The sequence below is a fragment of the Epinephelus lanceolatus genome, chromosome 9 (genome assembly GCF_041903045.1).
Source record: "Epinephelus lanceolatus isolate andai-2023 chromosome 9, ASM4190304v1, whole genome shotgun sequence".
In the NCBI taxonomy this organism is placed as follows: domain Eukaryota; kingdom Metazoa; phylum Chordata; class Actinopteri; order Perciformes; family Serranidae; genus Epinephelus; species Epinephelus lanceolatus.
Window position 1 is genome coordinate 42,880,776 of NC_135742.1, and position 14,505 is coordinate 42,895,280.

The following is a 14,505-nucleotide window of genomic DNA, read 5'->3' on the forward strand; positions in this document are numbered from 1 at the left end:
GCGTGGCCCTACCACACCCACCATTCAGCTTCAGTATATTTCAATGTATCCCTTCAGAACTGCATGACTTGTATTAGATTTTTAAATTCCCAGCCAAGAAATCAGGCAGCCGTGCCCTTATTACCATGACCCAGGGCTGCTCCTAATAGTGTATTTTGGGAACGAGATCAAGCAGAGCATGGTGACCTTTAGCCCAGAGCTAAACACAGCTCATGAAAGCTTTGTAATCCACGAATCAGAAGACCTGAGTCATCATCCCTTCAACATGAGGCAAGGCCTTCTATTCCATGGCATTTACTGGGCCAGCACACACTGACTTATATTGTAAGCAGGGGCGTCATAGTTGCGGGAAAGTGGGACTGATTACCCAGGGACTTAAAGGGAAGGAGGCCCTTAAAAAGCCTGGAATGTGAAGTTTGTTTCTTCTTTACAGTTATTTTTACTCCAAGTAATTAATGCCATAACTAAATTAAAATTGGTAAAATAAATTGGTTGAAAGACCTAACTTAAAAAATGTGAGAGCTCTCTGAGGCTCCTCTCATCCCTTAAAGGTACAAAATGGTTTAGTCCACACCTGCACTGGGATTTCTCTGTAAAAGTTGAAGTGAGTAGCCCTTTTTACAAGAGATGGTGCTATAGAGCCGCAACAAAGTCCCTTCCTCATGCTGCCTTTACATTTTCACACAGAGCAGAATGCCAGCATTGCGAACTCAAAAGAGGCGTGATGAGTGTGACGTGTAACACAATAGCATTGGTCTTTTGTGTGACATATAACATATGATGCATTGGCAGTGTTTTCTAAACAATAACAATGGCATAACATGGCACTAACAATCATTCATCGTCCCTGTTTATGGCGGTTGAGCTTGTTCTCTGCTTGGAGGGTAAGGAGCTACTGCACCTCATTGTTTTCCCAATTTGTGGACATTTTCCACCGCTGTTCTTCTTCTTTGAGTTGGCTGCTCACTGTTAGCAGCTACTTTTTAACTCTCTTGCAGTGGGTCGCATGCATAACACAATGTCAAAACATCACATCTGTCCTGCCCATGATACCGTCTGGCCAGCTGTCCTGTTTAAACAGAGGTCATTTCAACACAGATTCTACCTCCGATGGCAGCTTAAAGGTGAGACAACTCCATTCTCCCATTCAGTAATTGTACCTTTTATACAGACAGGAAAGGTGGCACAATTATGTGACATTACTGCCTTAAAGAGGCAGTGTAAAAGGGGCTAGTGGCTGCATATGCTGTTGGAGCACCAACGTACACTGACATGTCTTCCCCCCATGAAAGGGTGATTGGGGTTCCAGAAAAGAAAAAGACAGAAAGCAGCAGGCCTTTATAATGGAATTTTTCTCTTATAGCAAAGACACACACACACACACACACACACACACACACACACACACACACACACACACACACAGCTGGTTTCAACGGTTGTTACACTTAATAATTATTTATATATTTAGACCTTGCAGTTGAAAAATTACTTTATTGCAATTGGCATATTTTTTATGAATAAACTTAACAAAACACTCTTGAAAATACAAGATCAAGCAACATAATGTGGTTGTGAATCATGAATGGTGCACAAGACCAACACAACACTATGAAGTGCTGTAACAGTTACACTGTGTATCGTAAAGCTTACCTTTCCCATTATGTGCCTCATACAGTACTGTCGGTTATTGTCAAAAATAAAAACATTCATGGTTTATGATGTCCATTATTGAAGAGCACACAACTAATGGTACAGTGCACCTTTTATATTAGTGTGACTAATCACCATTGTTAATTTCCATTGAGGTGAATATGTTCAAACACTCAGTAATTACAACAAACATTGTGGTTATGTAAATGTTATTAACAATGATGAAAGCTGCATATTTTAATATAACAACATAGAAATTCAACAAGATGCATGGAAATTAGAAAAAAAGTATCATACTGATGAATGAGTTCATGTAAATATAAAAAAAATCTTAAGCTTAGAAACTTGTGTACATTGTTTTGTTTTTGGAATTTATATTATATTCAACACATCCCTCAAACAACATCAATGGTAAAGAGACAGGAAGCATCATGAGGCAGGAATATTAATGAAAGCAGATTCATGATCAAAGTGCTTGGTGATAGGATGGAGTAGATGGGCGAGTGAAACAATAGCTCATAGTTTAGTTTAACAAACATTTCTCAAAAGGAGAATTACGCTGGAATCAGAAATAATCTCATTGGTTGAGTTAAATGTTGGGGGGTGGAGCTAAATAACACTAGCTGTGTAAAAAGATTTGAAGCCTGCTTAAAAGGCAAAGGGTAAAACATGGGGTATCTCACTTTAAGAAGCCTGATGATGGTTGCTAAGTCTAGCCATGCTACATTAGCTAACAGCTTTGCTAGTTAGGTCATCTTGAATTAAAACTTAAAAGTTCAAACCAAATGACAGCAGCAAATATGGCTGAATACTGAAGGTAAATGCAAATTTTTATGCCACATTTCCTCTAACTAACATTAGATGCTAGCTTCAAGAAAACTAAGGAGCACAGTGTTCAGGTAGGGCACTGCGATGCACTTGCATTAGTTGATCGGCAACCGCTGTTTCATTAGGGGTTAGCACTGGCTCATTCATGACCTCCCTGGTTACCAGCTGACAAGGAATGTGTAATTTGATTCAAGCAGATGTATAAATATTATAATCATCAGAGCCATTATAATTGAATAATTTTGCTATTAAGGCCCAGTCACACCTGAAAGTGGCATAGCAAAGTTCAAACACATGCCCTCAGGAAATCGGCAGTGTCAAAGGCTTGGTGACATAGTGACTACTTGCACGACTCTTGTCAAGCTGCAGTAATTGCTTTCTAACTTGCTATCGAGACAGTTGCAATCATGGTCACAACAGCTCTTAAGCCTAGTTCCCACTGAACAATTTACACCCTGATTATATGCACTCACAAACTGTTTTTGGAACCCATCAAAGACCCCAGATCAGAGGCAAATTGGCGTTGTTGACTGTTCAGGGGTGTGAGCTAAGAGGTTTGCCAATTATCGCATATGCATCCAAGCATTTATGCTTGGACCTGTTGGGGACTTGTCAGCAAGCTATAGTCAAAGAGAGCAAAAGACACGGGTTGAGGGGAAACCTGGGGAAGGGGTGGCCTGTAACAGGAACCTTAATATATGGGTGCATTTGTAACCAACCAAAGCTGTTGTTACACCTAGAGGACAGAGGCTACAAATAGTAAAGATGTGTTGAAACAGGCTATTTTGTGAACACATGTGCCAATAACAACACAAAATCCCAACTAGTGCATGATATTATGTCATGTCCCATGCCACGTCTCAGTGACACTTGATCATATCACTCTTTTAATATGTCTTAGAAGCAGTTTTTAACAATATTATTTCATTAGCAGATAGGTTCTGAAATGTTCATGTCTATTTCAATGCAACACTTGGGTGCCCAAATGTATGTTTAAAGAGTTATTGTTCACTGTACTCATTCTTCCTGTCCATAGTGGTTGTGAAGTGACTCCACTGTAAGAAAATAGATACAAAATCCACTGTCTGCATTCTAAAGTTCATGTGCGACTAGTATGAATTACCCGAACCATCTTTTATTGTGTAATTGTGTTAAAAGGGATCATTTCATGTCAGTATGGATAGAAGGAATGATTACAGCAACCAGGACCTCTTTTTACTTATATGCATTATAATAAGATAGACTTTTCTGAAATAAAAATCTTTTAAGAGATATTAAGGCTTACGTTGGGGAAAGTAACTGTTTGATTGACGTGAGCCCATCTCACTCAGCAGCTGCCCATACCTCCACCCAAATCTAGGTTTTCAGACCTCAAAAATTGCCAAAACGACACCTTGCAATAAATCTAAAAACAATCTTGAAAGTGTTCCCCCACGAACCCACTAACCATTTATAGCTATCTATCTATCTGCTTGTTAGCCAGCCTGCTGACATTTCATATATGACCACCTTCATAAAGAAATATCTATGCTTTCCTAAGATCTGCCCAATGAGTTTAACTCAACCTGTAAGATTATTTTCACTGTTCATTGTCCATTCTATTGACATATTGTACAGTCACGTCCCAATACATGTTGAGGCATGTATGTTTGGTACTCTGTGAGGTCAGGTGTTTGAATAGCATGCATTGGTACATGAAGGCTGGTGAAGGTTCATCCATTGTCCTGAGTCCAATATGGCTGCTTCTAGGCTGTCAAATACTGAGAATCTTCTTTTCTTTTTAGGTGCCATATTGGCAGACCTACAGTGAGCTGATCTGTAGCACAAACTAGCTGTGCTCACTGGTCGACAAAGTTTACCCGATATGTGAGCTGGTGGCCATTGTCCCATGCATACAAAAGCTTCTCCTTGGGGTTGTAATCAATCTGGGTGGTGAAGGAGTACTCATTGGTGAAGGGCAGACGTGGGATGGCTTCAGTGTTGGTGTGGGTGTCATAAGCAAAGTTCACCTCACCTTCCTTTTGGTTGTACACGTTGACGGCGTACAAGACACCACAGATGATGAAGCAGTTTCCGTAGGAGTTCCGTTTAAGACCTGTCCTCCAGGTTGTTTCCTTTTTCAATGACAGGTCTCCAGGGTCCAGTTTACTGATGACGATCACCTCTTGTTGGTTGTAGTCATAGTCCATGGATGGGTAGATTACCCACAGGCCACTTTCGTCCACTGCAAAGTCAATATCCGAGTGGCCCCTCCATTTCCAGGGTGTCGTGTCCTCGTAAACCACATCATGCAGCAGTGTCCAGGCTGCCACATATCGCATCCTCAGATCATACTTGATGATGTTCTTGGTAAAGGCTCTGTTGTAGTAGAAGGCTCCATTGTAAACCACATGGCCTGTGCCTATCCAGTTGTAAGGCAGTTTGAAGAGGTTGCTCCATCGTCCTGTGATAAACAAGAATATTGCAAATAACTTTACTATTAATATGGGTGGATATTCAATTCTCATTTGCAAATGAACACATTTTGTTGCACTAAACAGACAACTGTTTCACCTCTGCAGTGGCGCCACCAGTACATTTTCATAGGGGTGGCCAGGTGGGGCCCCTAAAAGTCTTGGGGTTGCACACCACAGGTGTATCTGAATTTTAGGAATTTGATTATGCTGGTACAGTATAAGCTAATTGAAAACTTTGTAAATGTGGAGAGTTAAGGAATTGCATACTAATGTACTTTGGTTTGTTATTACAATTATTATTACTAATTTTCTGACATGCATGGACTAATATAGGTACAATTATCATTTTGAGTTCTACAACAATCCTGTTTTAACGTGTTATGTAACTGTACATGTTAGATGATTTGTTGTTTTTCAAATAGGCTGGTTGTCCTTTTCCTTAAAAAGACAAATTTACAGCTCTAATTTGAAAGAGCACAGTGATTGTAAGGAACAAAACATTTACTGGGAACAAGCCTTCTCAGGTTTTGGGGAGACTAATGGGTACCCATAGAATGCATTTTCATTCAGATATCTTGAGGTGAAACTTCAAGGGACACCTTTGAATATGGCCATGTCAGTTGTTTACTCACCAAAATTTTACCTAACTTTGGGGCGTTATTTAGCTCTCTTACTGACAAGCTATGCCAATAAGGTTGGTACCAGTGAATGCCTTAGGTTGTCTGTAGGGAGGTCAGTTTGGGTTAATTTTGTTTTTGCTAGCCCAACACCCATTAAGTGGTATCTAACCAGATAATTTCTAAGGAAATAAAAAAGCTAAATAAGCTTCTGTACCTCATTTCAAAGCACTTTCCATTTAGAGGTGATGAAATTTAAATTTTTTGTGATTTAAATGTTTCCTTTATTTTATTTTCTGCTGGCTTTGCTGACAGACAGATGGTTAGCCACTTTAACGTGGTGAAACATTCAGTCTCTACTGGTTAGCTAATGTTGGCCTTGCCCGCTCTGTACTGTACACCATACGGGTTGGATAGGAGTTAGCTAGTGGTGCTACTCATTTGGTGATTACCACGAGTAACCCCATCCTGGTGTAGGCATGACGTTGCTGCGGCACATCGTGGCAACCCTCTGATCTCCCCCCAGGTAGCTCCAGTGGGTAAACAGCTTAATTTTGAGGCCCTTTAGCACTGTTAACTTTGTTAGCAACCCTAGCCGGGCTGACACGGCACTAACAGAGCTAACAGCAGTCACCAAAGGGGATTAGTGGCTCAAAATTGAGCTGCTTACTAATTAGGGCAATCTATGGGGAGACCAGAAGAGTGGGCCCCATTTATCAAAAGCAACACTGTTGGTTAGGATGCTCCCATCAGTCCCAGATGGTGCAGTAAACTAAATAGAAAAATTAACCTATAGACCGACACGCTGATCAACTGGCCAAAAACTTTCTCTGTGATAAACAGTTAACCGTTGAAATCTCTAGTTGTCTAGTTTCACAAGATACCACCACCATTGTGTAGCTTAAAAATGAGCACACCACAGCCTCTTAAACACAGTAATTTTGTCCTCTGATATTTTCACAACAGGGGTCCAGCAATTGTATCAGGTTGGCAGTGGAAGTGTCTATGATCACCAGTGGCTGCTCCACTGTGGCTCCAAAAAAACTCAGACTGTATCGGTCTATTCAAAAATCCTTCTCATCACACCTCAGCAACACCAGGCTCCCTCCTCATGGATTTTCGGGTCAAGGCATAAATACAATGCAGGACTCTAATGTCCTTCACAAACACATGGCAGACATCACACTATGACCGTGCTATTCTACAGTCCATGACCAGATCACTTAATGGTCAGGAGGTCCTGATGATTTTGCTGAGTGACACCTCGAATCAGAAAGACTTTTTTAGCAAAGATGTAGACTTGAAATTTAAACTTGACATGTACTTGACTGATGTAATTTGGCTAATAATCTAACTGAACTGCCTTCATTTATTAAGCTAAACTTCATAACCCCTTCTTATTGGGAAAGAGTGGTATTTATTTGTTTACCCAAGTGATCAGTAGTGAGTAAAGTGTTTATCCTGACAATGTCAGTTTTTTTTCTGTTAGATGTTCTACAACAACCTTTACAGCTGTGTCAAGCTCATCCACACTTCTTTTTTGTGGACATAACTTGGAGGATAGCTATTTGTGTAGAAAGATGACAGATGGCAAGTGTCCTCAGCACAGTCATTGAGCCCCGCCTGAAGCAATTAGATTAGCTTTCCAATGAGGAAAAAGAACAGGTAAGACAAATTGTAGATGGTTATCAGTGGCAGGCAACTGTAGCAAAGCACTTGCTTTGCATCTAGTGATGTGGATTGACCCTCAGCGTTTGAGTCAGGCTTGGGTGGTATCATGGTATTATAGTATACCAGGGTATTTAGAAATCCTAATGACATGATTTTCAATACCATCAAAAATACAGACGCTCATCTTTCTATCAACCTCATCCTTTAGAGCCTGTACCTAGGATGTTTTGCATGTAGTGCACATCACGTGCCTCCAGGGGTCAGTGTAGTGCAAGATGCAGCTGAGCTGACTGCAACTGATGGAGAAACCACTGTAAACAGCTGGCCCGTGTTCTGCCCGTAACAGCAGAGACAGCTGAGACCACAGTTATACCCTTAACACATTGCTACTGTCATATACCATATACCCCAGTAAAATTCCAAGAAGGTATTAAGATATGAAAAACTAGATACAATCCAAACGTAACTTCAGTTACTAATAACTTACAGCAACATTGCGTGCAATAGTTCACCTTCCACCTTCTCTCTCCCCACTCTTATCACTCCCTCCCCCCAGCGGTCCCGTCGTGTTTCATTTAAGTTTCGAATATTCACAGATATCTGAAGCCCCAAAAATGGAGTTCGACACAGTTCTAGAATATTCACTTATCAGGCCAAAGCATTAAAGAGACATGGTCTTAGCTATGCAAACAACCCTAGAGTGCTCAAATTTTCAAATATTCAGGTATGCATAACTTGCAACTGACATGCAGTTTGCTTATGATTCCTTGAGAACTGACTTGGACTTCACCCCAAAAACAGCTTAACCTTGCATCTAGTGATGTGGACCAACCTGTGGCACTTGAGTTACTAATAACTTGCAGCAACATTGTGTGCAATACTTCACCTTCCACCTTCTCATCCCCAACTCTATCATCCACCTCACCCAAATACTCAGGTCTGCAAGACTTGAAACTAACTGACATGCAGTTTTCTTATGATTCCTTGAGAATTTACTTGGATTTTGCCCAAAAAACAGCTCCTTTAGACAGTCCTAAGGGACAAACTTTTGTACATTTTAGCTCCTAATAAAATAATTTTAAAACATCTCAAATGATTTATGTGTTTGGTCAACAGCCACCCATGCAATAAGCAGGATAATATATAGCAAGCTGGTCATTAATGCAAAATAAGGTAAACCCTTCCAGGATGTTCAAGACCCCTCTGCTGTGCATATTTAAACACAATATCCTTTAGTTTTTATGAGATGGATACATTCAGCAGTGTGTGTGCAAAGCTGATCTTATGCCCTCCATAGCACCATTGACAATGTTTTTACAAAGCCAGACTGTGTACACACTGGCTTCATGTGACAGTGACACAGTTTGTTTAGTGGTTCACTCCTGAACAAACACGGTGTGTACTGTAGGTGTCGTTTTCTAATCACATCCTATCTGCTATCCTAACCTTCCAACCTCAGGAAGTCTGATTTAGATAATGATAATAAATGGAAAGCCCAGTGAAGGACAAAAACAACGTGCAGTAGAACACCCCCGACCCCACCATCCCCATCCATAAGGCCAGCCCACACTCTTAATCCCTCTCCGCTGTGCCTAGTTCAAAGGAAAGGACAGAGCACATGTCAGGGAACAGCAGGCATCACCGCCACTCCAAATACCTAGTCATCCGCACACAGCTGTGAGCTCACCGCACTGCAGGAAGCCTCGCATGTAAGTGCATTTAGAAAGGCCATTGTCCAAACACATCTAGATCAACAAACTAAGTCTTACAAGGGGAGATCATCTTAACTCTCTTAGAGAGTGTAATCCAATTCCTCAGTTTATTCCAAGTTGATTTTCCCACCCACTGGAGCCATGAAACAGCTAAGACCCACATTCCAAAGATCTCATCAGTCTCACAGAGCTCGTTGGATAATCAACATGAATCAATGTCATCAATGTTATTGTTATTAGAAAAAACACAGCTATACATAAAAACAGGGTGATACCAGAGTTAGATCAGTCTGTTGGGATGATAATGTTTTGAGTTAGATGATGAAATAGTTCTAAAAGTGAAGATATCTGTCAGATTAATCTACACAGTTTTGTGAACAAGCAAAACAGAGCAAATCAGAGGGGGCAAATTTTATTGTAGTTGTCCCACTAGGTCTCTGTGAAGGTTCAAGCCCATAGGATGTCATGATACAGACCGTGGACTGATGGGTATCTGCTGTTTAACAGACAACAGTGTATTCTGTAAATTATAGTTGAGGGTGGAGGAGTTGACATTTTCGCTGTTTAGCTGTGGCTATTAATACGGTTTTGACTTTGAGTTTTGACCAAGGAACCGGACTTCCGGTTTGCCGGTCCAGTCCAGTGTACAAGCTTAAACCAGTTTTGATTTTACGCAAACCAGTAAGACAACAATATTTAGTCAGAAGATATGGAGAACAAAACCCAATTTTTATTCCAACCAAACTTTAATGTCTGACTATGAGTGCAGATCCCGCAGGGAAGAGGGACATGCCCCCCCCAATTTCTGAAAAACAGAAATTGTCCCCCCCAATTCTAAATAGCCTAAATGATTGAAATTGAACAAATGTATTTCCCGACTCCACATTTTGTTGGGTTAACTTTTCTAGTTGTCAGTGGACTTTCTTTACATGTTGTGTATAATGGCAGATGAAAACAAACAAGGCACCGAACTGTACATTATCAAAAACTGTGATGTGATCAGGACAAAATAGGCACACTTTGTTATTGGGGTATTTATTCCTATAAAGATGATTAATGAATGGATATGAATTTATTTAAATGGATCTGATTTTGTTGGGTCAACTTGTGTAACTTGTGTAAGTATTTATTGTGCTCTTAGAACTGTACTAATACTAGCATTTCTGGCTCTGTAAAAACATGATCAGTTAGTTTACCAAAGCTCAGTTAGGGGCTCACATTCTGATAATCATCCATATCCACTTATGTATTCAGTAGTCCCATATACTGGGAGAAAGGGAAGATGATGAGGAGAATTGGGAATCTGTGAGAGGTGAGATATGAAAACGTGAGTGGACATAACAAGCCTGAGACCCTGAAACTAGAAGTAGCATTAACTAACAGCAAAGCAGTGACAAAGGAGGGTGATGGCTCCATGTATTATTGGCTGTTTGTGAGAAATAAACAGTAAAGGTAAGCATATGATTCTCTGTGTAGTGCTTTTTGAATGACTTGGTGATGGTGATGAGCCTCTATGAAATCGTGAAATATGCTGGCAATCTCAAGCTCTCTGTGGGCATGATTTGCAAACGTGCAATTAAAAAAAAATCTGATTGTGTCCCCCCCCAAACTTGTCATCAGATCTGCACCCATGTGTCTGACCGATGTAAGTCTTTCTGACATCATATTGATGTCCAGTGTCAGCTGCGGTGGCTCTATATCACATTAGAGAAACACTTACTGTGCAAGTACAATAAAGCAGGACATAGTCTGGTCATATGTGAAACATTCCCCGCCATCAATAGGCGGAATCTATCAGTGGATTAAGAATCAAAACCTTAGCCTCAGGTATCTACAGCAAACCCTTATATGGCTTATTGTGGGCAAATGGGGCATTGTAAAAAGACCCAGTTGAAGCAAACCTTGCTTGAAGTTATCCAGGTTGCGGAACTCCACCAAGTTGTTGCCATAGTAATAGTTAGTGACGTAGATCTTGGAGTCTTTAGCCAGGGGATCTTTCATCCAGGCTCCTTCGTTGCGCCCATAACTGTGCTGCTTCTCTGGCTGATCAATGGATGCTAGAGTGCCTTCACAGTTTAGGATCTTCCCTGGAGGAAACAAGCAGAACATTCAACACGTGGGCATGGGAAATAACTTGCATTAACACTGGGTTAAAATCGATTTCACACTCACATTTCTTGGCATAGTGAACCTACACACGTTTCTGCTGCTAAATTTGCCTCTGTCACTGCAGGCACAGCCTACAACAGGATACTGAGTATTGCAGAGGGGCATTTAGCACATACCTGCTCTGTGGAGAGTGGGCCGACTATTGTTGTTGGAGTTGTCCAGCACCAGAACAATGGTTGGAGCTGGTCTTTCAGATGCTGGTGTACTTTGTGTAGTGATAGTAATGGGTGTGGTAGTGGGTGTACTTGTGGTGCCAGTAGTTGTTGTGGTAGTGGTAGTGGCAGTTGCAGTTGCAGTTGTTGGGACTGCAGTGGTGGCAATGGGTTCAGCCACAGTGGCCTCCATTGTTTCCAGGACCATTTCAGCTCCTCCATCTTCTGACTGGTTTTCTGTGATGTGATGGACTGTGTACGTTTTGGCAGAATGATCTAAGGAGGAAGAGGTGCAGAGTCAGACCAGAGGACAGAGAAGAACTAAGATTCTACAAAGCTAGATTTCATTGAAATTCAGCAGATGTCCAAACAAGGTCAGGCAGTCCAGAGGCTGAGTTGTAATAGAGGAGAGAAATCTTGAACAAGTTACTTCCTGTCAGTATGATCCAGCAGTGTCAGGAGATACTGTAATTAAATTGTATATCAGCTATCATTTAAAAATGTTTTTTACACATTTTATTCACCTGACAGTACATACAGTATACAATTCCCTGACATCAGGAGACATTTTATAGTCTGCTGGGCTTCTGGCACATTAGCAATGCAGACCACAGAGAGAACAGAGCACTAACTTCCTTCCTCTTCTCTGAACTTTTTTCCTAACCCAGTCTGGTCTGCTGTGGATGATTTTAAACTGGTTTCTTGGAGTAATAGAAAATACTGAGGCAGCATTTTGCTTTTAACAAAAATGAGAGTGAGATGCTTGGAGATGTTATTACAGCTGCAACCTAGAATAATTGTATTATATTTTTGGCTTCCAGTGGAGTGTTAACATCTCAGTATGTTTGAAATGAAGTGCTTATCAGATTGTCTCACAGCCAGTGATAATTTTGTCACTGAAAACCACGACAAACAATATTCACGACAATCTTTTTTTTCCCCAATAAAAAAGAAACTAAAACTAGTAACATCTGAAAATTAGAACTATGAAAAAACGTATTTAAAAAAAGCTGACAATTTGACTGTTACCCACTTAAAGCTGGGGTAAGCAGTTCAAATTTGGCGACATTTGGCAAAAATCCTGTGATAACATTGAGCATTCAAGTGGACTGAGACAAAGCTAGACTAATGCACCTCTTGGTGGGCAAGGAGACTTTGGTCAATCACAAGGCATTACAGACAGAGAGTGTTCCTATTGGCTGTTCTACAAAATCAGATGCACATACACGTCCCTTTGGTGAAAGTCTTATTCAGTGGTGGAGAATCCTGCAGAGAAGGCTGCTATTCCAGCACTGGCAACAACTGCCTACACTGCAAATTTAATTACCTTATGAGTTCTTGAGTTATGGCAAAAAAACATGTTTTGTGAGGTCAGAGTGACCTTAACCTTTGACCTCTGACCACCAAATTCTAATCAGTTGATTATTCAGACTGAACATTTGTGCCATAATTAAAGAAATTCCCTCTAGGTGTTCTTCATTTATGAGAATGAGACAGATGAAAGGTCACAGTGACCTTAACCTTTAACCACCAAAACTGAATCAGTTAATTGTTGAGTCCAAATGAACGTTTGTATCAAAATTTTCCCAGGTATTGCGTTCACAAGAATAAAACAGAGGAGGTCAAAGTGACCTTGACCTTTGACCTGTGACAACCAAAACGGGCAACCTGAAAACATAGGGCCTCTGCCAACAGCTATCGCCAGTGTGAAGACATAAAAAGGGTGGTGGTCTTATCTACAAGATATTTTAAAACACCCTCAATAAATGGAATACAGTACTTGTCAACATCAGCAAAGCATTTGTGCGACCTGAATCCAGCAAGCTCAAACCCCAGCTCCAGGCTGGGGTGCCGAAAAGGGGGGAAAAAGGAGAAGGATTCTAGGGGCCCATGATTAAGAGGGGCCCAGAGAGGCCCCTAATAAAATTATAATACTGACAAAAAATAATATGACACTAAGTTATTAAATAACTTATAATCACAAATGTATTTTATTTACAATGTACTGGTAACAATAACTTTATTTGTTTTGGAAACATAAACGCTCCCCCTCTCTATTTATGTAAAATGGTTCAGTCCGACTGGATCAGCTGCAGTGCGCTGTAATTTGTCACAGACAGCGGGTAAATCAGGCTTAAGGAGGCGGAGACGGCAATATGCCTCAAAAATCCAATAGCCAAAAACGGAAAGAAAGGAAGCTAAGAGAGGAGAAAGAAGCATAGGGTCGACAGTATGTCACCCAGTATTTCAAAAAGCACGGTGGGTTTGTTAGTGGTTCATGTGGTGGAAAGTTTTGGAATATTAACTTTGTCCCTGGTCTATAAGCAGCTTATCGACCAGGGACAAAGCAAATATTCAGAAGAAGGTGATCATTTTAGTTAGGGATGAGCAAGCAAACAACTTTTTTTTTTTTTTTTTTTTCGCTGAGCGAAAACTAACTAATAACTTACAAATTATGGCGAAAAGGTAGTTTCTTGCAACCCTAGAATTAAGATAAAAATATTCACAAACGAAAAAACACTTCTAGTTGCTGATAAGTAGTGTTTAACTTTTGATTTAACACTAAAAATTAAAACCCTCGGTGTAGCGCAAGCAGACAGATGCGCGACTCAGAGCAGCATGTGTCACTGACACCAGACTCAGAGCGCAGCGGACCGGTGGAAAATGTCACCATCAGCATATTATTTTACATCAATAAAATTTATTTTATCATTATTTTGAGTCACATTGTTGAAAGAATTTAGTCGTCTGTGTTCAAGCAGGACAATAAGTCTCCATTCATTGCACGTCGGGCTTTCTATTTCCTTGTCGGAGATGGTGTTGCGTTCAAGGTCCCCCCAAAAAAACGGGAGCAATAAAAAAAAGGCCAAATATTCGATTCTTTATGTACAATCAAATCCCGTGCCATCAAACGAAGCTTCAAATTTTTTGGGTCAGCCCTATAACGTACACTCTACAGAGCCAGGTCCAGGATCCTCTTCAAGTTTGTCAGGGAGGAATGTGGAAGAGGAGGAATAGATTGTTCTTTTTTCACAAATGTGGGAATGATAGTCAAAAATACCATCAAAATGCATAGTTTTATGTAAAATAGCATCAAAAATTTTTGGCGGCCTCTCGGCCAGCTGTGTATAGAGCCCAGTAAAAATTCTTTTCATGGGGCCCAAAATCCCTGGCGGTGCCCCTGGCTTCAGGTGACCACACAGCCCTGACTCCCCGCCAGATCAGCAAACTTGCTGTTGCTGCCTTC

The 14,505-nt window shown here is 40.7% G+C and overlaps 1 protein-coding gene across 1 annotated transcript in view; it reads right to left on the reverse strand.

Annotated features, from left to right (window-relative positions):
• Positions 1-1,474: 1,474 nt before the first annotated feature.
• The window catches only part of olfml2a (olfactomedin-like 2A), a 46,479-nt gene continuing 33,448 nt past the window's right edge, over positions 1,475-14,505 (reverse strand). Inside the window, exons 6-8 of the mRNA XM_033620400.2 lie at positions 11,223-11,534; positions 10,839-11,024; positions 1,475-4,924 (exon numbers count right to left, since the gene is read on the reverse strand). Of these exons, the coding sequence (XP_033476291.1) occupies positions 4,320-4,924; positions 10,839-11,024; positions 11,223-11,534 (1,103 nt within the window). The 3' untranslated portion in view covers positions 1,475-4,319. The remainder of the gene's footprint in view (positions 4,925-10,838; positions 11,025-11,222; positions 11,535-14,505) is intronic.